The sequence below is a fragment of the Pantherophis guttatus genome, chromosome 7 (assembly GCF_059756535.1).
Source record: "Pantherophis guttatus breed Tessera chromosome 7, ASM5975653v1, whole genome shotgun sequence".
Taxonomy (NCBI): Eukaryota; Metazoa; Chordata; class Lepidosauria; order Squamata; family Colubridae; genus Pantherophis; species Pantherophis guttatus.
This window is the reverse complement of record NC_142069.1, coordinates 49,609,276-49,634,500: the sequence shown is the minus strand read 5'-3', so window position 1 is coordinate 49,634,500 and position 25,225 is coordinate 49,609,276. Positions and strand designations below refer to the sequence as shown.

The 25,225-nt window shown below is 35.6% G+C and overlaps 1 protein-coding gene across 1 annotated transcript in view; it reads left to right on the top strand.

Moving 5' to 3' along the window:
• The window catches only part of SRGAP1 (SLIT-ROBO Rho GTPase activating protein 1), a 164,073-nt gene that overhangs the window by 116,715 nt on the left and 22,133 nt on the right, over positions 1 to 25,225 (top strand). The window contains exons 8-16 of the mRNA XM_034402884.2: positions 2,444 to 2,545; positions 5,794 to 5,991; positions 6,113 to 6,197; positions 14,878 to 14,905; positions 16,198 to 16,231; positions 20,866 to 20,926; positions 21,390 to 21,467; positions 24,072 to 24,206; positions 24,874 to 24,979. Coding sequence (XP_034258775.1) covers positions 2,444 to 2,545; positions 5,794 to 5,991; positions 6,113 to 6,197; positions 14,878 to 14,905; positions 16,198 to 16,231; positions 20,866 to 20,926; positions 21,390 to 21,467; positions 24,072 to 24,206; positions 24,874 to 24,979 — 827 coding nt within the window. The remainder of the gene's footprint in view (positions 1 to 2,443; positions 2,546 to 5,793; positions 5,992 to 6,112; positions 6,198 to 14,877; positions 14,906 to 16,197; positions 16,232 to 20,865; positions 20,927 to 21,389; positions 21,468 to 24,071; positions 24,207 to 24,873; positions 24,980 to 25,225) is intronic.

Sequence of the window (25,225 nt, the reverse complement as noted above, 5' to 3'; positions counted from 1 at the left end):
AAATTTTGGGCTCAATTGTGTCGTAAATTGAGGACTATCTATAATCACTTTTTAATCAGTTAACTTAACAGTTATATTATGCAGTTTATAATCTTTATTGAGAAAGGAAATGGGCTTACAAAATGCTAAACCCAAATCTTTATCCAGTTTAAGGATCAAAATTATCTTAATGAACACAGTTGGGATCACAATTTCTGTTGTTAAGCAAGGTGGTTGTTAAGTGAGTTGTACCTGATTTTACAACCTTTTTTGTTATGTTTGTTAAGTGAATCATGAATCATTAAGTGACTCCAGCTTTTCCCGTTGTTTTTGGTTGTTGGAAGCAAATTTGTTTGAAATACTACCATGTTTCCCCGAAAATAAGACCCTGTCTTATATTTTTTTGAACCCTGAAATAAGTGCTTGGCCTTATTGCCATGTGCTCAAAAGCCCGATTGGGCTTATTATCAGGGGATGTCTTATTTTGGGGGAAACAGGGTATCTAATCCAGTTCTAATATAATTTGCTAATAAATTATTAATTTCTAAATAAAGTTTACTTGATTTTTTAAATCATGCTCATGTTGTACTAATATTGAATCTATTTGTTGTACGCATAACATAGCCACATGAGGTTTAAATGGTTTGACATAACTAACATTCTTTTCCTCTTAATAGGATCTCCCAGATCTCTTAACATGTAAAGAAATAATTTTACAGTATTCCCCCATTGTTTATATCTTTTTGAATGTCTCTATGTAATTTCTCTATGGAGTTAAGATTATCTCGCAGGCAGAAAATTATTGAAAGCTGTATCCCGACAAAATCTATTGAAAAGTTGCCTGATATTATGAAGAGCATATATAGCAATCATATTCTTTTGCCTCCTCCCTCTCACCTTCTCCTCTTTAAAAATCACCTTTATTCTTCCCCCATCCCATCTCTCATATGGTACCATGCCTCTATGTCAACCTTCCTATCCTCCTATTCCACTTAGACTATAAAAGTTGAAAAAATAGCAAAAAAGAGAAGATTCCTTCTTCTCCTTACCAGCCAATAAACTCCCAAATACCTCAATTTGTTATTTAGATCAATTAAAATTTCCAAAAAGAATAACATTTAAACGATGTTTTTGTTTGCATCTAGATATTTATTGTGATGTCTTTTTGTTAGTTTCTATCTTTTATTCATCTGAGGAAAGAGTTGGTAGCCTAAGAGCGATATTGTTTCTAGAGATACTACAATATGGCTAAGGAAATTATATCAAGAATACTGCTCATTAACATTTTGTGTAGAATTTAATTTATTAGATAGTCTATGCATATCACAGGCCACATCAACCATTCACTATTATCTATTCAACTGTACCACAAGATTAGTAATCTTTTGTTAGTTGGCCAAATACAAAGATTTCTCATTTTTTGTGGTAGTTCAGTTCTGTAAAAAAAATTTCAGACACTAAATTAGTGAATACTGAAACCTCAGCTAAGAACATGCACATTAGGTGATTAAAAATTTTCACCAGTCTGCATGACCAAAAATATTGATTTGGAATTGCAAATAAATGTTGCAAATATGCACATGCAGAACTATGAATAATGAGAATCAACTGTAGTTTGAACCAATAAGTAAAGGAAGGGGAAAATTGCTTCTATATGTTTCAATATTATTCAAACTTCTTTAGAGTGCTCCACAATCATTCAAAACTAATCATTCAAAAAACATGATTTTTTTCTATTTGTAGATGTTTAAGCTGCATTCTAGAATGAGCAATTCCCTCAATTTATCTTTGATCATACGTTACAGAGGGTTGCCATGTTTCAAGCAGTTCTGAGAATCAAGCTTCTGGCAGTTCAGTCAGCCCACCTGTTTCAGTTGTGGTGTTTGTGGCTACTGTATAATTAATACCAGTTTGAGAACACCCAGACATCCATGCCATAGTTTTTTTTTCTTAGTGTCTCATATGTAAGCACCTACAGCAGTTTTCATGTTCTCATATCCATAATGACATGTGTGCATATCTAATTATCCACATAATGAATATCCAAGAATATTCATTTAATGTAAATTCTTATAGACTTTAAATTAAATGAAAATTATTACCATCATATATTTTATTCTGTGTCTTGATGATTAAATTTTTGATCCATTATGCAAAGTAGCCATAGCAATAGCACTTAGTCTTATATACCACTTCATAGTGCTTTACAGGCCTCTCTAAGCAGTTTACAGAGTTAGCATATTAACCCCAACACTCTGGATCCTCATTTTACCAACCTCAGAAGGATGGAAAGCTAAGTCAACCTTGAGCCTGTGAGAATCGAACTGCTGGCAATCAGCAGAATTAGTCTGCAATACTGCATTCTAACCACTGTGCCACCACAGCAATTGTAGGAGCCCATTACAACTGTGCACTTTTTTCTTCTCTTTTCACATGACTTCTCAGTTTTTCCTGCTTTTTTCAGGTTTCTCAAGTCAGTGCCCAACAGCCAGTTCAAGGAGAACTTGTGCTTCGATATCAGCAACTTCAGTCTCGACTAACAACATTGAAAATTGAAAATGAAGAGGTAAGATTTGTAATATGGGTAGCATATCTTTCTGTTTTGTGCCTTACACGTATAAGATTCATTCCACATTTTACAACCATATTAACTTCTTTGTAATAAACTTTTCATACCTTTACTAGAATAATTCTGTTTATCAAATTGGTTTATAAAGTTGCCTGCGCAATTTAGGGAAAACGTTTTACTTTATAAAGAATGAAATGGCAAGTCCATGTCCCCAGGGTTTACAAACTAAAAATAAATACAAAGCAAAATAATAGTCTTTGGGACAATACTTCTTTTTTTTCAGTACTACAACACTTGTCTTATTAGTGATATAAATGATACATTTGCTAAGTTGGAGTCACACAATTTGACTCCAATTTTTTTTGCAAATCTTTATTATTATAAATTTTTAAAATTGCATTCCTCTTCAGTAGTGATTTTGCTGTATAGAAATCATATGGACCATTCTGAAGTGAATACTGTACATCTTCATCATGCAAAAGTAAACTTTTCTTACCTATTTTAATTGTTTTAGGAGAGTGGGATAACATGGAGGACATAAGACTATGGTCTCCATTTGCCAACTGCCATTAATGAGGCTGAATGCTCATCTACAGAGCTCCCTTTTCAAATTATTTTATAATTAAAAATGGTTCTACAGAACTGATCAGAATGGAACATTTTACCAATCTATGGGTAGGAAGGAAAACTGTTTGGCAAGGAGAAAGAACATCAATAGAAACATCCTAAGTCTCTGAATCTCAGCACTATACTGTAAAAGTGTATTTCTCAGGAAATAATCCGCTCTTTCTTGATGCTTTTGAAAGTACTTCCTATTTATTCCACACTTTCATATGTGCTATGAATAGAAACAATGCTGTGTACCAATAAAGGAGAATATGTGTAGCTCAGGGTTGAAATGAGTGGTCCTTGGTGCTCTCTGAGCTTGTTTTCTTGCAGATGTTTCATTACCCTAACTAGGTAACTTCACCAGTGCTAGTAAGGAGTGCTTTTTGCTGTCAGTTTATATTCTGGTGACTTGTCTGTCTGTGTGAGTAGGGGCAGTTTTAGAGATTCTTTGGTTGGGCTGTTCTCCTCTCCACCAGTATCAGCACTCAGATCAATATACAGTCAGGTCCAGAAATGTTGGGACATCGACACAATTCTAACATCTTTGGCTCTATACACCACCACAATGGAGTTGGAATGAAATAAACACAATGTGCTTTAATTGCAGACTGTCAGCTTTAATTTGAGGGTATGTACATCCAACTCAGGTGAACGGTGTAGGACTTTCAGCAGTTTGCATATGTGCCTCCCACTTGTTAAGGGACCAAAGGTAATGGGACAGAATAATAATCATAAATCAAACTTTCCCTTCTTAATACTTGGTTGCAAATCCTTTGCAGTCAATCACAGCCTGAAGTCTGGAATGCATAGACATCACCAGACGCTGGGTTTCATCCCTGGTGATGCTCTGCCAGGCCTCTACTGCAACTGTCTTCAGTCCCTGCTTGTTCTTGGGGCATTTTCCCTTCAGTTTTGTCTTCAGCAAGTGAAATGCATGCTCAATGGGATTCAGGTCAGGTGATTGACTTGGCCATTGCATAACATTCCACTTCTGTCCCTTCAAAAACTCTTTGGTTGCTTTTGCAGTATGCTTTGGGTCATTGTCCATCTGCACTGTGAAACGCCGTCCACTGAGTTCTGCAGCATTTGGCTGAATGTGAGTAGATTGCCCGAAACACTTCAGAATTCATCCTGCTGCTTTTGTCAGCAGTCACATCATCAATAAATGCAAGAGAACCAGTTCCATTGGCAGCCATTCATGCCCATGCCATGACACTACCACCACCATGCTTCACTGATGAGGTGGTATGCTTAGGATCATGAGCAGTTCCTTTCCTTCTCCATACTCTTCTCTTCCCATCATTCTGGTACAAGTTGATCTTGGTCTCATCTGTCCATAGGATCTTGTTCCAGAACTGTGAAGGCTTTGTTAGATGTTGTTTGGCAAACTCTAATCTGGCCTTCCTGTTTTTGAGGCTCACCAATGGTTTACATCTTGTGGTGAACCCTCTGTATTCACTCTGGTGAAGTCTTCTCTTGATTGTTGACTTTGACACACATACACCTACCTCCTGGAGAGTGTTCTTGATCTGGCCAACTGTTGTGAAGGGTGTTTTCTTCACCAGGGAAAGAATTCTTCGGTCATCCACCACAGTTGTTTTCCGTGGTCTCCCAGGTCTTTTGGTGTTGCTCAGCTCACCGGTGCGTTCCTTCTTTTTGAGAATGTTCCAAACAGTTGTTTGGCCACGCCTAATGTGATTGCTATCTCTCTGATGGGTTTGTTTTGTTTCTTCAGCCTAATGATGGCTTGCTTCACTGATAGTGACAGCTCTTTGGATCTCATTTTGAGAGTTGACAGCAACAAATTCCAAATGCACATAGCACACATGAAATGAACTCTGGGCCTTTTATCTGCACATTGTAATTGGGGTAATGAGGGAATATCACACCTGGCCATGGAACAGCTGAGAAGCCAATTGTCCCATTACCTTTGGTCCCTTAACAAGTGGGAGGCACATATGCAAACTGCTGTAACTCCATTGTGGTGGTGTATAGAGCCAAAGATGTTAGAATTGTGTCGATGTCCCAATATTTCTGGACCTGACTGTAGATTAACTTCAAAGTCAACTTCAGACCAACACTCAAGCAAGCAATACCCCAATCAAGAAACTGCAAAAAAAGCCATCAGTAAACAGCCCAATCAAAGAATCTCTAAGACTGCCCCCACCTACACAGACAGGCAAGTCACCAGATAATAAACTGACAGCAAACAGCACTCCTTACTAGCATTGATGATGTTATCTAGCTAGGATAATGAAACATCTGCAAGAAAACAAGCAAGCTCAGAGAGCGCCAAGGACCCCTCATAATGCTGTGTTATATTGCTGTGTAGTCTCTGGACAGAATGTAATTCTCACAAGAAACACCAATATAGTATACTTCTGAAATAAATTGAAATAAACAAACTGAAGACTTTAATTTGATTTATTAATCTATTTTGTTTTTGTTTTGATGATTCAAAAGAAGAATCTATATATAGAATGTAGTGAAACTTCATATTTCTTATGTTCACATCCCATAGTTCAATCAGAGATGATTTATCAAAGGATTGATTTCCTTCAACCCTTTTCTATTTTCATTCTGAAATAAATTTTGATGTGCCTTTCTGTTTGATGAAATGGACTTGTTAACCCCAGGTTAAGAAGACAACAGAAGCTACTTCACAGACAATACAAGACATGGTCACCATTGAAGACTATGATGTTTCTGAATGCTTCCAGCACAGTCGTTCGACTGAGTCTGTGAAGTCAACCGTTTCTGAGACCTACCTGAGCAAGCCTAGCATAGCTAAAAGAAGAGCTAATCAGCAGGAAACTGAACAGTTCTATTTCATGGTATGTCGGATGTTTTACATACTGTGTAATATGACCTAATTGTAGTTGTTTTCTTCCTTGAAATCCCACTAATTTTGATTGCAAATATTCAGATAAGAAATACAGATCTATGTCTCTACAGAAATTCAGAGAGTACCTGGAAGGAAGCAATCTTATCACAAAGCTTCAGGCAAAACATGATTCACTGCAGCGGACACTTGGAGAAGGTAAATGATTCAAAATACTTTATAAACCTATATTGAATTTAGGATTTGGTTAGTTATGATAGGTAATGTAGGTTTCTGCTGCACAGATCTTTCTTATTAGATACAATAGCAAACTCAGAGAACACCAATAATCCAACAATTCAACACCAATAATCCAACAATTCACTATTTTTTTCACTATTGCAATATATTTAAATAATAATTTCGATTTGTGCCCAATTTATTTGTTATGGTAAGTGATAATACAGTTCTGGGGTTTAGCATGATGCACAAGCTCATGTTTTATAGTTTGAAACTATGCTTCCTGTTTGATAAATTTCCCCTTGGTTTAATGCTAAACCAAGGGGATGTAAACCAAAAGTCATATTATTATTGAATACTGCTTGCAAATGGTGTCTCATATCATAGCAAATTAATCATATAGTATATATTTTGATAAGGGGAAAACATCCCAAACCACAAAGACAAAATAAAACTAATCCTGTTTTTTTATTTATTGAATCATTACATTTTTCTTTCTTTCTTTTAATAAAGCAATTAATAATTATTGCAGTAAAGGTATTAAACCTCTAATAGGCAATATGAGATAGAAAAGAAGAAACTTTGGCAGAATTAGCCATCCCACTGTGCAAGACCATTTAGTGTCCAATTTACTGTGTGAATTGATTTATATTGTAATTCCTAAGAGTCAAGATATTTCTCTCTTAACAACATTACTTTGCATCTTCTGCTGTAGTATTTATTAACTACATCCCTGAAGGCTCAAACAGTGCCTCATAATGAGTAGAATTCATTATAAACTTTCTGGGCAAAAGCATGGAGCTGCCACTTTGTTCATTATATTACTGAGAAAGCACGTCTTTCATTCCAAATGTGCTCCAGCAGAGTAATTCTTCTAACAGTGGGATTTCATGTATTGTCATGAATCACAGAAAATCTCTTTCATATTTTAAATGGGATTTATAATCATGCTGCTCCAGATATGCAAAAATCAAGTTTAAAAGAAATTTTTTATTACCCACAGAATTTAATATTTAACTGTATTGTCTACCGATGTGTCATGATCGCTGTACAGGAATACCTGCTATTTTGCAGTTTTAAGATCAGCTTATATGAATTTTTTAAAAATTAAATTGCTGCTTTTAAGACCAGCTCATCAGTCTTAAAATATGATTAAAAGTACTATATATGATTGTATTTCTTTTTTTCCCCTTTTGCACAACCAGAATTAACTTTATGGAAATTGTGTTGTGAAACAAAATCTAAGTAATCATTTATGAAAAACAGCAATCAGTGCTGTTATAGGAACTAGGAATCATTGAGACTTCCGGCGGTGACGTAGGGCTGTGGCGGCACAGGAGAGAAGCGCTCTCTCTCTGTTGCCAGTTTTCCGAGCTTTTGGTGCCTTATTCGGCGAAGACCGATCTTGGAGAGATCGGGAATAGAGAGGGGAAACTTCGGGGGCGGCGAGGAGAGGTGCGATCTCCCGCCGTACCAAGAAGATCCCTCAATCCAGGCTCAGGAAGAAGCTAGCTTGCGAGCGCAGCTGGCCCGGAGGCCCGACAAGCCGATTGAGACCAGCGGGGGAAGCGGAGGAGTGAGCACAGTGCAAAACGGACGAGGGTGAGCAAGCGAGGATTGTCACTTTGGAGTATTTTGAAATACTTTGGCGCAAACCCGAGGAGGAAAAAATTGTTCCGGAGGGGCAGCACGGAGAAGAAGATCTCAGAGCACAAGGGGGCGGCAACTGAGGAGGTGAGCAGAAAGGAAGAGGACGAGACAGAGACAAGCGGAGAAGACTTTAAACAGTGAAGACGAAGGTGAGGAAAGGTGGATTTGAAGTACAGAGATTTAAAGACTTAGAGAGAACGAACATTTATTATATCCTCCTTTTTTTTTGGCTGCTCTAACGGAAGGAGAGAGGTATTTTGGCAAAGAATAAATTGTGGACTGTGACTGTGCAGATTGGAGATCGCCATATTGGAACAGGAAAGACCTCTCTTTTGTTGGAATTACGACGAAAAAGACTTATAAAAGTCATAGAAAGTCATTGAAATATATTACTCTTATATAATTCTCTCCTCTTTTTTAAAAAAAAACAACAACAACAACATATAGATAACTGCTTTTTTATTGATATTTATCGGAATTAAGAATCATAGTGGTATTTGGGTTTATTAATAAATAAATTAGTATATAGTATATAATAGTACATGCAATATATAGTATATAATAAATTAGGATTCATAATAATTGTACTGCTATAGAAGGAAATAGTGGGAACCAATTGAATTAATTGTTTTGTAAAGCCTGTGATTATTTACTTTTATATATTTATATTTCTATCTATTTAAATTGTTTTATAGTGTTATAGAAGGAAATAGTGGGAATTAATTGAATTAATTGCTTTGCAAAGCTTATGATTATCTACTTTCATATATTTATATTTATATCTATTTATATCTATTTATATCTATAATTAGCTATTTAGACTAACCTATATTAACATATTGTAATACCTATATTATATATTTTTACTGTATTTTTTAATGAAGAATTTTATAAGAGACAATTAATTAGTTAAAGCAATCTTACTTAAAGAAAATAGATAAAGTAATGAGGGACCATTGAATTGAATTCTCTATAAGTGAAAAGGAAAGGGAAAGAAAGAAATTATATAAAAGTTGGATGGTGATTTGGGAGAAAGTTGATAAAATACTGGTGGAACAATATAGAATTCTGAAAGAGATGACGAGCACCACCACGACAACGTTGAAGACTGCGAAAAAAACGACATCAATTTTAGCTGGACCATCGGCCTCACCAGTATCACAGAAAACTCTAGAGGGAATGTTTGCACCAGAGAAACAATCCAGCACATCCAGTTTGCCAACAATGCAAGCCACTTTAATCTCAATACAAGAAACAATGGTCAAAATGCAAGAGTGCATGACCAGAAACCATGAACAATCTAGGAAAGATATGGATGAGGTAAAGAAGGAAGTTAAAAATGACATCCAAAAAATTGATGAAAAAATGGACTTGATCCAAGAAATTATCCAAAGAAATGATCAAAAAATAAAAGAAATAGAACAAAAAACTGAATTGACAGAAGAAAAGTTGGAAGCGTTGGACATAAAAATGACGGGATTAAATAAAGAGCTTGAGAACACAGTAGCCCAGCTGGAGATGGAAAAGGCGGCATTTTTTCTGCGTTTTCAAAATGTAGCCAAAGAAAGAGAAGAAGATTTGACAATGATAATGGCGGAGATGATAGCTGAGGCTCTCCAAAGAGAAAGGGAAGAAATAATAAATGAATTAGATGAAGTGTACCGCGTACACACAAACTACGCCCGACAACACAAACTTCCACGGGAGGTACACATAAGATTTGTGAGAAGAAAGGTGAGAGATATTGTTTATAAAATAACAAAGGATGAACCTATGCTTTACAAGAATAAAGAAATAGTAACTCTGAAACAAATTCCTAAGAGAATAAGAGACTTGCGAAAAGACTACTGGTTCCTGGCCACGTTGCTAAACAGGAGATATATACCTTTTAAATGGACGATACCTGAGGGAATGTTGGTAACGTGGCAGGGAAGGAAAATAAAGGTGGATTCGCAGAGTAAGGCAAAAGAACTATACGATCAAATGATGGCCAGTGAGATAACAAATGGCAGCAGAGAGGAGAGAGGAAGAAGCATTAAAGGAAATCAGAGTCAGGAACGTGAAAGAACCTCACCACAGGGAGGGAAAGAGGAGGAAGGAGAGACTCAGGAGGAAGGAGGAGTACAAACAAGAGGCAAAAAAAAGGAATTAGAAGAAGCAAAGAAGAAACAACAGGAAAGTCAGTAAGACATGGAAAGAACTCTAAAAATTCTATCAGTAAACGTAAATGGCCTCAACTCACCATCTAAACGACACCAAATTTTCAAAAAGATTCTGAAACAAAAGTCCGATATAGTATGTCTCCAGGAGGTACACATAAGAAAACAAGATATAAATTACATACAATATAAGAAATTAGGAATAACATATGCATCACTGGCAGAAGAAAAAAAAAGAGGAGTAGTGGTATATATTAAGGAAGGGATAGATAGTAATATAAGATATACAGACACTGAAGGTAGAATTGTGATGGTAGAGTTAAAACTTGACTTCAAAAATATATTGTTGCTAGCGATATATGCACCAAATAGCAAACAATTAGAATTTTATAAAAAAGTACATGAGAAAATCATAGAGCAAAAAATGGAAAATGTATGTTTAATTGGAGATTTTAATGCCATTTCGGATGTTAAAAAAGATTATAAATCTGACCAGCAAAATAAAAGTAGGAAAAATATATTACCTAGAACTTTTACAGAAATGGTGGAAGAGTTAAACATGATAGATAGCTGGAGGTTTTATAACCCCGAAATCAAGAATTTCACATACTACTCGAATCCACATAAGTCCTGGTCCAGGTTAGACATGGCATGGGTATCTGGTATGTTAATGAGAGAGATAGAAACTGTAGAAATCTTATCAAACGATTGGGCAGATCATAACCCATTAATGATGATTTGGAGGGGGCACCAAAGAAAGAAAAATAGATGGATAATGAATTTACAGGTAATGAAAGAGAAAGAATATAAGAAATATATGGAAAAGGAACTAGAATTGTTCTATAAGGAAAACACAAAACAACACACCTCCCTACAAAATTTATGGGACACCACTAAGGCGTATGTAAGGGGCCTTACAATAGCGTACAATGCAAAAAGGAGAAAGGAGAGAGAAAAAGAATATAATAAAATACGGGAGGAAATTCAAAATTGGGAATATAAATTGCAAGGGAATCCAGGTGATGAAGAAATAAGGATGAAGTGGATAGCGGCAAAACATAAGCTCAATATATTAGAACAAGGGAAATACGCACTAAATTTGAAATATATAAGGCAGAATCACTTTGAGCATGCAAACAAACCAGGGAGGTGGTTGGCGTATAGGTTAAGGAAGGAAAGGGAAAAAAGAATAATCCAGAAACTACAAGATGATGAGGGGAAGATCCAACAAAGCATAGAGAAAAAGAAGGAAATAATACTTCAATACTATCAGAGGCTGTATGGGAAAGACACAGTAACAACAGAGGAAATTGAACAGTACTTAAAAGGAGAGGGGGTACAAATATTAAGAGAGGAGGAAAAAGAATTACTAAACAGGGAGATCACGATGGGTGAAATAAAAGAAGCATTGAAGAGACAGAAAAATAACAAAACACCGGGGACTGATGGCTTACCAACAGAATTTTACAAAACATTCGGAGAATTATTAAACGGAATATTATTAGAAGTATATAATGAAGCCCTGTCGGAGGCAAAACTACCAAACACATGGAAAGAAGCGTATATCTCCCTAATACCAAAAGAAGGGGCAGATGCCACATTGATAAAAAATTACAGGCCAATTTCTTTGTTGAACACCGATTATAAGATTCTAATGAATATAATTGCCAATAGAATGAAAAAAATATTACAAAACAAAATACATCAAGACCAAAACGGTTTTCTGCCCACAAGACAAATAAAAAATAATTTAAGGATGGTAATGGATGTCTTAGAGTATTATGAAGTGCATTCAGAGAGACAGATAGCCCTGATCTTTCTGGATGCACAAAAAGCGTTTGACCAAGTAAACTGGCAATTCATGAAACATCAAATTAAAAGTATGAATTTCGGCGACAAATTTATAAAAATGATATCATCAATATACCAGGATCAGAAAGCATGTATATTAGTAAACAGGGATCCAACGGGATTTTTTGGAATAAATAAAGGAGTAAGGCAAGGATGTCCGCTATCCCCCTTGCTTTTTATTTTAACGTTAGAAAATCTATTAATTAGAATTAGGGCAAACAAAGAGATACAAGGGCTAAAGATTAAGAAAGAGGAGTACAAGGTCCAAGCCTTTGCGGACGACCTTGTCTTTTTTGCAGAAGACCCAATAGAAACGACCCCCAAGTTAATAAAAGAAATTGAAAAATTTGGAAGAGTAGCAGGCCTAAAAATCAATAAAGAAAAAACAAATATGATAACAAAAAACATGACAGCAAAGCAAGTAGAGCAATTAGTAAAGGTTTCACAATTACAGGCAACTAAGAAGGTGAAATACTTGGGGATCCATTTGACAGCTAGAACTGTAACAATAAAACAAGATAATTACGAACCCTTGGTCCAGAAAATTAAAGAAGATTTAGATAAATGGGGGAAACTAAAGTTGTCCCTTCTGGGGAGGATAGCAGTAGTAAAATCTAACATACTTCCAAGACTCCTTTATTTATTCCAAACGATCCCAATAAAATTGGATAAGAAATTTTTTGATAATTTGGATAAAATAACCTCAAAATTTGTATGGGAGGGGAAAAAATCGAGAATAAAATTAAATATATTACAAGACGATAAAATTAGGGGTGGTTTCGGTTTTCCAGCGTGGCAAAAATATTATAGGGCTGCCAGTTTACTATGGATCAAGGAATGGATAACTTTGGAGAATCAAAGATTGTTAAAGCTCGAAGGACATGACCTAATGAAGGGATGGCATGCCTTTATTTGGAACTCTGGAAACAAATCATATAAACATTTCAACAATCATACCATTAGGAAATCTTTAATTAGTACATGGCAACAAATTCAAAGTAAGCATTATATGAAAATCCCCGGTTGGTTGTCAACAATAGAAGCAATTACCCACCCAAATACACTATCAGAACAAAAAATATTACGATATAGAGAAATATTAGATACACAGGGCAAATTAAAAACTAGGGAAGAATTAAAAGAACAAGGAATAGCAATAGATTGGTGGCCCTATTCACAAATAAAGATAAGATATAGGAAGGACCAGGAGGAGGGGGGAATAGATTTGAAACAAAACAGGTTGGATAAATTATTAGAATCTAAAGAAGGGAAATTAATTTAAAAAATCTACAAATATTTACTCGAATATGATTTGGCAGAAGAATTAGTGAAAGGGCAGATGATAGCATGGGCGAGAAACATCGGGCACAGCCTACAGCTAGAAGACTGGGAAAGAGTTTGGGAAACTAATTACAGCATGACAAAATCGGTGGCCTACAAAGAAAATCATTATAAGATGTGGTATCGATGGCACCTGGCCCCTGCAAGACTTGCGAAAATGTACCCAAATGTAGATCCGACCTGTTGGAAATGCAGAAAAACACAGGGAACCTTCTACCATGCTTGGTGGCTTTGCCCCATCATTAAGAAATACTGGAACAAGGTAAGGATATGGATAAGAGAAATTACAGATTGTGAAATTGAATTAGAACCTGAGATTTTCCTATTGGGCATGATCAAAAAGAACATCCGAAATGACATAAAATACCTAATACTTCATATAATCACAGCGGCAAGATTAGTATTAGCACAATTCTGGAAAAGCGATCGATTGCCAACAGATCAGGAATTAATACAAAAAATATATACATGCGCAGAGATGGATAGACTAACCTTAGAGTTACAGGATAAGGAAGACTCTAAATATTATGAAACATGGAATAGATGGTACCAATGGATAAACCAGAGGAAAGGAAATGGCTAGAGATGAAATTTAGAAGAAATCAATATAACAAAAAACAGCACTGTCAGAGGTATAGAATATGGAATACTTTATTGTACGTTTATATATATGTACATATAATATATATATTTATATAGAATAATGGAAATTAGTTAATAGGTGACGTTTATGTACTGTATATGTAAATTTGTCTCGTAATTGTGAGAAACTTGTACGTGTTTTTTTTTTAAAATGTTCTTTCTTTTAAACAATAAAGTTTATATTAAAAAAAAAAAGGAACTAGGAATCATTATAGGAATCAGTGCTGTTATATGAGTAGTGCTAAATAATAGAATAATTAAGTTTCAGGTTAACTAACAATCAAGTTACCATATTAATGTATATGGTCTGTTTGCAAAAATGAATTCTTTCCCCATCAAACTACCATAATTATGTTTATTGAATACAATTTGGACCCCTGATTTTTTATTTGGTAAACTACTATAATGGAAATTTATTCTGTTTTTGTTGTTTTAATTTCTACAAATTATCCATCTATTTATTTCAGAGGGATTTTTGCAGAGTTGCTAAGTTATACATAATTGAAATGTATGAAGGATATATAGAACATTATTGGGCTCATATGCACCAGATATGTATATTACTTAACACAAAGTCATATATCTTTTTGTGGCATCATTAAATATTTACTTTCCTAAGTATAGCTACATCCTAAATTATTTTTAACTTATGAAAGTTGGCAATATGTTCATTCCCCAAAGCATACTGGCAAGCTTTTCTCCTTTTGTGAATAATTCATTATGTATGCATGCACAGACTGGTACCACTGGTTCAAATTTTGTTTTGCTTAACTTAATAGCGTAAATATGCTTTACTTGCATAAGAAACAATGTTTTTTTCTGAACATTCTAAAACTCTCTGTAGTAGGAAACTATTTTTCTTGTATGTAAACATAAGTCTTGTGAAATAAATATGAACAGTTATATTATAAATAATTGAGGATTAAAAATCTGATTGGCATATTTGTTGTACAGTTATACAAGAAATATACTTCTGGTTCCGTTCGTTTTCAGATTATATTTCTCTTAATCTTTAGGTCATAGGGCAGAATATATGACTACAAGGTAAGTTGTTAAATATACTCTCATAAAGTTTATTTTATGGAAAGCTATAAAATAGGAGTATTATGTTTCAGAAAGGCTTAATATATCCCTTTTTTAAAAAAAGGAAAAAACTTTAAGAATAGAACATTAAATTCTCCAGATTATAATCACATCTCCAATAATTTCCCAATGGGTCTCAATACCTTCCCTTGGAAAGAAAAATTGTGGGCCCTTCTTCAAAATACCATTTTAATGGCCTGCTTATGCATACACCGATGGTAGATATTTGTCACCAGTATCAGAGCTGTGGTGGCACAGTGGTTAGAATGCAGTACTGCAGGCTTAACTCACTGCTCACTCCAGGAGTCGAATTCTGAATGGCTCAAGGTTGACTCAGCTTTTCATCCTTCCAAGATTGGTAAAATGAGCCAGATTTTTGGGGGCAATATGCTGACTATGTAAACTGCTTAGAGAGGGCTATAAAGCACTATGAAGCAGTATAAAAGTCTAAGTGCTATTGCTATCAGAATTCTAACCTCTGTAGTCAATACATACATTGATTTCTTCTGTGTCTACATCAGTGCATCAGTGACATATTTCTTTGTCTTTCTAAGGAAGGAAATCAGCCTCCCAATCAAAGTTCATTGTTTGTTTTACATGTAGTGAATATATAGGGTAAAACTTCAGGATTCATTGAAGAGAAGATCTACAAAGAGAAGGTCTAGGAGGTGAATAAATTGCATATGGATATCTGGTGGAAGTATCCATCTTTTGGGTGGACCAGTGCTCTTCCCAAGTATTGATATATCAAGTAGTGACTTGGAGATAGCAGGAGCAGAAACAGCACATAACAGTGTAAGGCCTTCTGATTAGGCAACTACACACAACTTACCACTGCCTCCTAATCTTATCTTTAGGAAAGAATTGTGAGGGCTGAGTTACATGTGGTGATATAAAAATATGTAATTTTGGTATATCAATTCACAAAACAACAGTATCTTAAGATGCATTGCACTTGGAAAAAAGATATAAGACTTAAAATTATAGCAAATTTTACAAAAGAAGTTTAGCTTAATAATAGCAATAGCATGTAGAGTGTCTTGCTTTATGCAGATTGTTTTATACCGTATGTTCTTATAATGTCCTAATTAAATTCACAGGGAAGATTACATTCAATCATTATGCTACTCTGGTTCTAAGAACCCAGTATTTGTTTTTATTTTCTAAGGACCCTTTAAGCTATATTTTGTGACTTTTGTATTTACATTCTTCATCCTGTTTTTATGTACTTTATTTCTAATTGCATTTTACAGCAGAGGACGAAGGAACTCACATACCAGATATCAGGTATAGTGCTAATGAACTGATTAACCTTTTTTTGTCTGATTTTTTTAAAAATTACCAATTATTGAGAATTGTTTGAATTCAGCAATGAGAAAAGTATGCAAGTATCTTTTAACATTTTTAATGGCTCAAATATTCTTCATCTAGTATATTTATAATGTCCATTTTACTCAAAAAGAGATATAGAGACAGCATTACATTACAAGAAATGAATACATGCAATGACATACTTGTTATGGCTTTTTATGTAGCAATCCTACCTATATTCAGCTGTGAAAATCCTATTATCCGGGATTTTTTTGTCTATGAAAGCAGTTTACAATATCACATAAAGTGCTTATTGTATCAGAAGAATAAACAAAAGTCTTACTTTGCATTTAGATCCTCTGTGGCTTTTTAAAAATTCATAAACTATATTTTTAGCATCATTCATTACCAGTGCCAAGATATTTTCAAGGATGAATATACTTTCCACAAATTTGTCAGGAAACATAGTGACAAGTATAACATTTTATATAAAATGTTCCTTAAAGTTAATCCTGTAGAATTTGATAATTTAATCAAGAGTATTTGCTATACTCTTAAGATGGATAGATCTTCCCCTGAAATTGTAAACTCTTTTTGGAATGTAACCATGGGGTATTTTACAAAATTCAAAAACAGGTCACGTAAGGAGTAATTAGTTTCTCAGTTCAGGAATGGAATGGAGAACCCTCTACTCCCACAGAGCCCCATATATCACATTATCTTTTCCTGTAGCAGTGGGTAATAGAAGAATAGAGTAAAATATTTCATGTTCAAATAGTGGCTTTTGAAAACAAAAGCTTTTAGAACAAAGTACTTTGACATAAAACTGATCACCAGAAGACATTCAAGCCAGTAGACAATTCTTACTCTTCCTTAATTAATGTTTCTGATCCAAAAAAAGTAGCAGGGCTTGGCTTATTTCTAGTCAATTTCTATCCATTGATGAGAGCTCTTTAATCCAGCAGTCTTCTTTCCCTGACATAATAGTGAGGTGATTTTTCAGTAATTTCCCATTCTTTCCTACAAGCAGAACAAAAAAGTTAAAGAAATCTAAAATTGCTCAACTTCCCATTTCACTAACAACTTTGCTGACCAAAGAAGTTTCACAAGTCGAAACCACTTGAATACATTTTTTCAGTTTCATATTACTTATTTATTTGTTTAACAGATTTTCATTGCACTTTCCCTCAAAGAGGTTATGGCAGGTTACATGGAGATCTCCTTTCTTTAATTCCCATGACAACGATCTTGCTAAGTAGGTTGGATTTGTGAAAGAGTGAAAAGTACAAAGGCTTCAAGTGCGTTTCTAAAACTAAGGCTGATGACCTGGATATCCATGGTCTTAGTCTAACACAGTGATGGCGAACCTATCACACGCGTGCTGGAAGTAACACACAGACTCATCTCTCTGGGCACACGAGCCATCGCCCGTTGGTTTTCCGTGTTCCAGTGCACTGGACAGCTGGTCTTCATATGCGCGGGAGCACCAAAAACTGGAAGAGCAGCCGCCCAGTGCGCATGCACGCCAGAAACTGGAAGACCAGGTGGCCAAGGCGCATGAGCACACTGAAAACCAGAACTTCATCTTCCCGGCGCTCACATGCACACCTGGGCGGCTGCTCTTCTGGTTTCTGGAACAGACTTTCGGTTTAGACACCAAGTGCCCAACCTGTGTGTATGGATATGCATGCGCATATGCATGAACGTGCATGCGCAGCAGACCCCCGAAGACCAGCTGGCTGGTGGTAGGCAGGACATCACAACACCGGCAGCGTGGCAAGAGGTAAGATCTTTTTCTTTTGTGAGCTTCTGTTTCGTCGTTTGCAGGAAAAGAAGCTCATGAAAGAAACGCCATGGAGATCTGACCTGGGGCGACGGCGTGGATGCCAGCAGAGAGGGCTCTGCGTGCCATCTCTGGCACACATTCCATAGGCTCGCCATCATGGAAATAGAGTGTGAGAGGGAAGGCTGGGAAACGAATAGCAGAGAAAGTAGAAAAAATAGTAAACAGATAACAAGTGAATCAATTGACAACTTATCTGATAAACAGCAATTTACTCCAGGTAGAAAGAAATTAGAAAGAAGCATTTCTAATCCTTCAAAGAGATTTCATCTTAATTAACTCACTATAAATGAGAGTCTGATCTTCTTCTGTATTTACTCCAGACTAGTATTAAAGACATCTTACTGAAAATCTGTGTGATTCTTGGTTTTTGATTTTACCCAAATTCGTGGATCTTGATACAAATTCATATATACACAATACTGATATAAACAATATATACACAATACTGATATAAACAATATATACACAATACTGATGTGGGAGAGAGGGAAGGGGAGAGAAAGAGAGAGAGAGGACAATTACATTATTGTACATTACAAAAACATTATTGGACAATGATAATCTGATTTTGAGTCAATTCACTGATTAACTATGTGTACATTCCTTTTTTGTTTCATTTTATTAACTATCTTGCTGAGTGCTTTAAAGGACCAATAGAAATGATACATTTAAAAGATCAAAATACATATGAAACTAAAAAGTTGTGATAATTCTATCCCATGTTGACATAATATATTCAGAATCCAACATGACAGTTGTTGCTTTAGTTTTTTACTTGTTCTCATTGAATTTTATAGGAAAGAATAAGAGAACCATAAAGAGGAAAAGAATTTGTCCTATATAAAATGTTTAGTTCATACTGTACACTTCTTTATACTTTTTTCCATAGAAAATGAATAGTTCACTTTCATTCCTGTGAGAACAATAAAGTACTGTTTGGAAGTGAAGCTTATAACTTGTCAGTTTTACTGGTGATTCAGCCATGATTTATAAATCTTCTGCATGCTGGTAAATTCCTACTTTTGGAAAAAATGTCCCTGCCCACCTATCATAATAACAGGAATTTGGATTTGTAATACAGAGAAATTAGTATCATTCTGGTCTCATTCAAATTCAAGAATGCTCTTGAATATTAAGTGACAAAACTATCAGGCAGAAAATAAAAAGAACTATTGCTTTCCCAGTAGCATCTGATGCTTGACTGCAGGATTCCTTCAAAGAGTCATCATGGAAACAGGAACGCCTTTGTATTAAGAGTGTAATAAACTGGAGCTATCATTCTTTGGAGAAAAGGTTCATGATATTCTAGTAAAAATTAGGAATTCCAACAGTCTTTTCATGTTAATTTTTAAAAGCCCTCTGCAAGAGCTTTGTATTTCAGACAACTTCTGAGGACCTAACAGGATCAGGACATACCAAGTGGTGATTCCACAAAATGAGAGGTGCAGTTGGGAAGCATCTTCTCCTACCCTTGACTCTCCTCACTCCCACTTGTGGTGAAGGGTTATTTCAGACTATTGCATTACATTGTAACCTTGGGAATGTATTTGTATTTGTATTCTATTTGTATCGTAACTGGTCAAATATCTGTAGAATGATGGGCACTGAAGTAGGTTAATAGAAAAACCAAGATTTTCATTGAACTGTAGAAGTATATTAATAATCCAGTCATTTTAATCTCTACATTCCTTGTGCCAACAGTACCCCTTCCATCTGGTTTGTATTCTGTGCACATATTAGCTGGTAAACAACCAATACGGTTTATACATTTGCTGCACATGGCTGTCAGTGCTGCCGCTACAAGGCAGGTAGGGTGTGGATGGCAGGGCTGCAGGGTCCCTGAGGTAAGCCGGAGTGGGGCAGCTCCACCACCACCCTGCCTTGCCTTGTGATTGTGGCACCACGAGCAACCAGGCAGAATGGACGGCCGGCTGGCTATGCATGCTCTTAAGTAGGGCTTATTTTGGGCATGGGGCTTATACAGTATTAGGCGCACATGGAAAAAACATGCTAGGGCTTATTCTCAGGATAGGTCTCATTTTCAGGGAAACAGGATAGTTATACAAACATAAATAGCCAGATTTATCATATAATCTATAGAAGCAGTTCAGGTGTAAGGGTATCAGTTTAATAAACTTCTGTGCACTGTGCCTCTAGGTTTGTATCATCTTTTTTCTTGTATAGTATAATTCATTACTTCTTTATTCAAAATATGATCTTGATGTCGTATCTTTTTTAATAATCAGACATTAAATAACATTTCATCAGTTCTGTTGTAACAGGAAATTGTGTTTGAGGAACCCCTCAAATAATAAAATGCTTTAAACAAATCAAAAGAGGAACAGGAGAAGAAGAATGAAAATTGCCTAGCTTTTAAATAAATAAGCTAAGATTTATTAAAGTCAATAACAGCAACACTCTAGCAGGCAAGATTTATTACTTTCAAAGTGCCTTCCATTATTGCATCTACCAGTCTTCTTAAATGGGAATTGCTAGCTACCATCAGTAGAAATATATGGCACTGGTTATGGATGCTGGGCATTAGTGTTTGTTTCCTGGCCAAACTGAAAAACACAATTGGCTCAAGAGCTTGTTTTATGAAAAAGTTAAATAATCAAGAAGCACAATTGGTATAGATATCATTCTAGTGAGAGTTGGATGTATATATGTCTGATACTATAAAGACGCCACTGTATCCTAATGATAAGTGCTATTTATCTCATACAATTTGCAAACTATATGGATTATTTTTTCCCCTCACCAGGACTCAGGACAAATAATCCCTCTCATTGTAGAAAGCTGTATCCGATTTATCAATTTGTATGGTGAGTTCTAAAATACTTTTTAATTTAATCACAATTTTGAAGACTATTGTGCTTAAATCATGATGCTTTTTTCTGACATGTTATAATCCTTTTCCAATTACAGTTAGGAAGTATAATGAACTTTAGTCTTGAATGAAAACTTGTTGAAAACTTAAAAAGGGAAGGGCTTGGTGAGGAATAAAACAAAAAAAGAAAGGGCAGAATATTAATTCAATAAGAAAGGATTAATTGGAAGGTATGAAGCCATGGAGCAAAGGAAGGAAGAGCTGGAATCAAGCAAGGAAAGGAATTCTTGTTCTTTGGAAGCAATTAGCATTGCATTTGCAAATGCAGTAAGCTACTTTGTTGAGTCTTGGTGGAAAGTTATATACAAATGTGATAATAAAGGACTAAGATGCTAGTATTTTCCCTCATTTGAAACATTATGTTGAATTTTATATATTTCTCTGTTATTATTTTTCAGGTCTTCAACACCAGGGCATTTTCAGGGTGTCAGGCTCTCAGGTGGAGGTTAATGATATTAAAAATTCATTTGAAAGAGGTGATTTATTATTTTTCTGTTCATATGCATCATACCATAAAAATTCTTTTCCTAAATTATTATTATGAAAGGGAAAACTTTTATTCATTGAGAAGAATAGAAAAATAAAGAAATTAGCACAATTGATCTTTAAAAACTTAGATAGCTTTGGATATTTGTCTTTGGAGATAAGGCTACTATCTTTGAACTTCATAGGCCCGTGATGGCGAACCTATGGCACGCATGCCACAGGTGGCACGTGGAGCCATATTAGTGGGCACGCCAGCTCAGCTCTGGGGCGCATGTGCGCGCCGGCCAGCTGATTTTCGGGCCTTCTGGGCCCACCAGAAGTAGGGAAACAGGCTGTTTCCTGCCTCTGGAGGGCCTGGGGGTGGGGTGGGGAAGGCCCGTTTTTTTTTTCTTACCTGGCTCCAGATCCTCTCTCTGTATCTGGGAACGGTGAAAACAGCCTTTCCCACTTCCTTGGAGGCCCTATGGAGGCTCAAAGGGCCCATTTCCCCACTCCTGGTGGGACAGGAACTGACGTTTTTTCCCAGCCTCCAGAGACTCCTAGAGAGACTCCTAGAGGCTCCTAGAGACTCCTAGAGAGGTTCTGGAGGCTGGGGACAGCAAAAAATGTCACTTCCTGTCCCACCGGGAGTTGGGAAATGGGCTTTTTCAGCCTCCGTAGGGCCTCCAAGGGAGTGGGAAAGGTTGTTTTCGCCGTTCCCAGATACACAGAGAGGATCTGGAACCAGGTAAGAAAGAAAAACGGGCCTACCAGGCCATCATGTGCCAGGAGCGGGGGGGGAGGGGGAGGGGGTTGCGCACACATGCGCGTGGGCACGTGCGCGCGCAACCCTCCCCCGCCCGCCCTCCTGGCACGCGATGGCAAAAAGGTTAGCCATCACTGTCATAGGCTCTAAATGATAGCAAAAAGAGTTTAATGTAGCTCTGCTGTCATCTGGTAACCATCCACATTATTGCAGCCCAGAGGTAGCTACTGGTAACTCCTGAATTTAACCCTTTTTGTCATTTTTAAATAGGCAGGTTCTTCCATCTCTGCAGTTACTTCTTCCCCCGTCTACCTCAGTGCCATCCAGTTGTGTTCTATTTTTCTGTTTACTTTTTCCTCCTCCTCTTTTTCCTTATTTTTTTTGGGGGGGGAGGGGGGAGGTGGAATAAAGTTTAGAAAATTCTTTCAGATATATGTATTGATTATACGTTAAAATTATATACACAATTATTTAAAAATACTAAAATCTCATGACTGGTTTCAGCTGGAATTAGAAATCTTAGATGCAGAAGACTGGGAAACTGGGCATTATACAGGATTTTTTTTCTGTGTTTATCACTTTATTTATTGTGAAATTGTCCTAAATTCAGTCATCTTTTTGGGGGGTAAATATACCAATTAATGGAGAATGAAATAATACTGCATATAGCTAGTCAACTGCATCTTCATCATTTTAAAAGGGTTTTCTGAATAGAGGTTGCTGTCTTTGACGTGTCTTCGTTGGGTTTTTTCAAACACTGAATTGATCATTGTGGGGAAAAAAGAATAAATTGCTAGACTAGACTAAACCTGCAATGTTTTTTCTATATGCTTAATATAATATGTGATATTATATTGGTGAGTAGAAACTCCCCCCTCCAAAGAATACAGTATTTTTCTAGGTTATTTAATGAACATAATTTGCTTATTACTTATTGCTAATTACTTATTACCAGTCAAGTTTTAAAGTTTTGTTTAAATTAGTCACTTAATAAATGAATTTACTAAATGGACATTGTTAAAACTACATAATTCAATCTTGTACCAGCATTCTTTTAAAATACGTTCCACAGTCCTTAATAACATCATATTTTCTATGGGAGTTTGGCTTTAGATTCTATTATTTGTAATCACAACAGAATGCAGAACGTATCTTTCTAAAAAAAAAAATTAATACTTTTTTCACCTCAAAGAAAATGTGAGCTTGAATATGTCAGTATTTGTATGGTATGTAACTTGAATGAAAATAGTTGTGAAAACCAATATATTTAATCAATGCAGTCCTCGGCTTCTCAGAAATACTGGAATTCCATTCAGCCTAATTAAATTCATTTATCCAAATCAGACTTTCCTATCTTGAATGCCTTCCAGATATGAAGACTTTACCTCCTAGAGTTCTTTAGCCTTTGAGGAAAATTTTGTGAATTCTGATCTCTACATATCTGGATCATACTCATGTTAAGGATGACTGAATCAAATGAATTTAGCCTTGCATGGACAATCTAGCATTTTTATCCCCTCTGACATTCTGCTGTGCACTTATTTATTTAATCAATCAATTAATATCACTACCCAACTTTCCAATTGTAACTCCAGTATTTAACATGAGGTTAAAGTAGGTTTTTAAAATAATCAAAACAAAATATATACAATCTATATTGTATTATAATTAGAAAGAATGGAAATCAAAGTTCATATTCCAATGGGGAAGATATTTGAGCAATATTTTAGTTCTTGCTGCATTCATTCTAATTTCAGGATGACCAATATAGTATAGCTCAGAATCTTAAATAGAAAAAGGCTGTCAAGATCTAAGGCCTGTAAATATTTAATCTGATTTATTTTTGTAGGTGAAAATCCTTTGGCAGATGACCAAAGTAACCATGATATTAACTCAGTTGCTGGAGTACTGAAGCTCTATTTCCGAGGGCTGGAGAATCCTATTTTTCCTAAGGAAAGGTTTAATGATCTTATTTCTTGTGCCAGTAAGTTAAATTTGTTTCTTTCATGTGTTTTGAATGGTCACTTTAATGAATGAAATTGTATTATTTGCTTACTATTTGCTCTATTTTACAACAGCTTTATATAGGACAGCTTACTGCTATCATAGTTATTTATGTGCATCCATTTTAACAAATGTGTTTTTGAATTTACATTCTCTCCTCAATAAGAACAAAGTATTCTGTATGTTTTATATACATGGCACTGAGCACATATATACATGTCTCCCTTGTATAGATATTTAAGTTAGCTTATTAGATACCCCCCTCCCAAATACCATTGGTTTGGTTAATGTACTGCATTTTGTTAAGGACAGAGCTTAAGCAAGAAAGCATATTTTTCTCCTTCCAGATATAGACAAAGATCCTATTTGGATAAATTAACCATCCACAAGCCTTTGGAACTTGTTCATATAATTAATATCAACAGATAAATCTTAGAACAGATTAATAGGTCCATTTTGCACTCTTGTATAGTCTATACAATCTTTTTCCAATCTGGTATTCTCCAAATGTGCAGTACAATTCCCATAGTTGCCAAATGTCATATGACCCAACACATCTTGAGTTGTTGCCCAGCATATCAGCAGTGGAAAGTTCTTCTATACTTTCAGTAGCCAACCATAACTAATTTTTCTACTTAATGTTACAGGAACAGAAAATCTCTATGAGAGAGCTCTTCACATACGTAAACTTTTGCTGACATTGCCCAGATCTGTCCTTATCTTACTAAGATATCTTTTTGCCTTCCTCAATCAGTAAGTAGGTTTAACTTTCTATATTTTAAGGAAGTTGTGTGTGACAGAGAGAAAGAATGTGGTGGGACAGAGAGGGAGGGAGGGAGAGAAAGAATTTGATTTTAACAAAGACTATGTGCTATTTTAATTGACAGAAGAGGAATGATTTTCATCATGTTGGTGAAGAAAGCTTCACCAACGTATTTACATGTATGTTAATATGGGATAACAATGTTTGAAGTTCTAATTTCCATCATCCCAGAATAT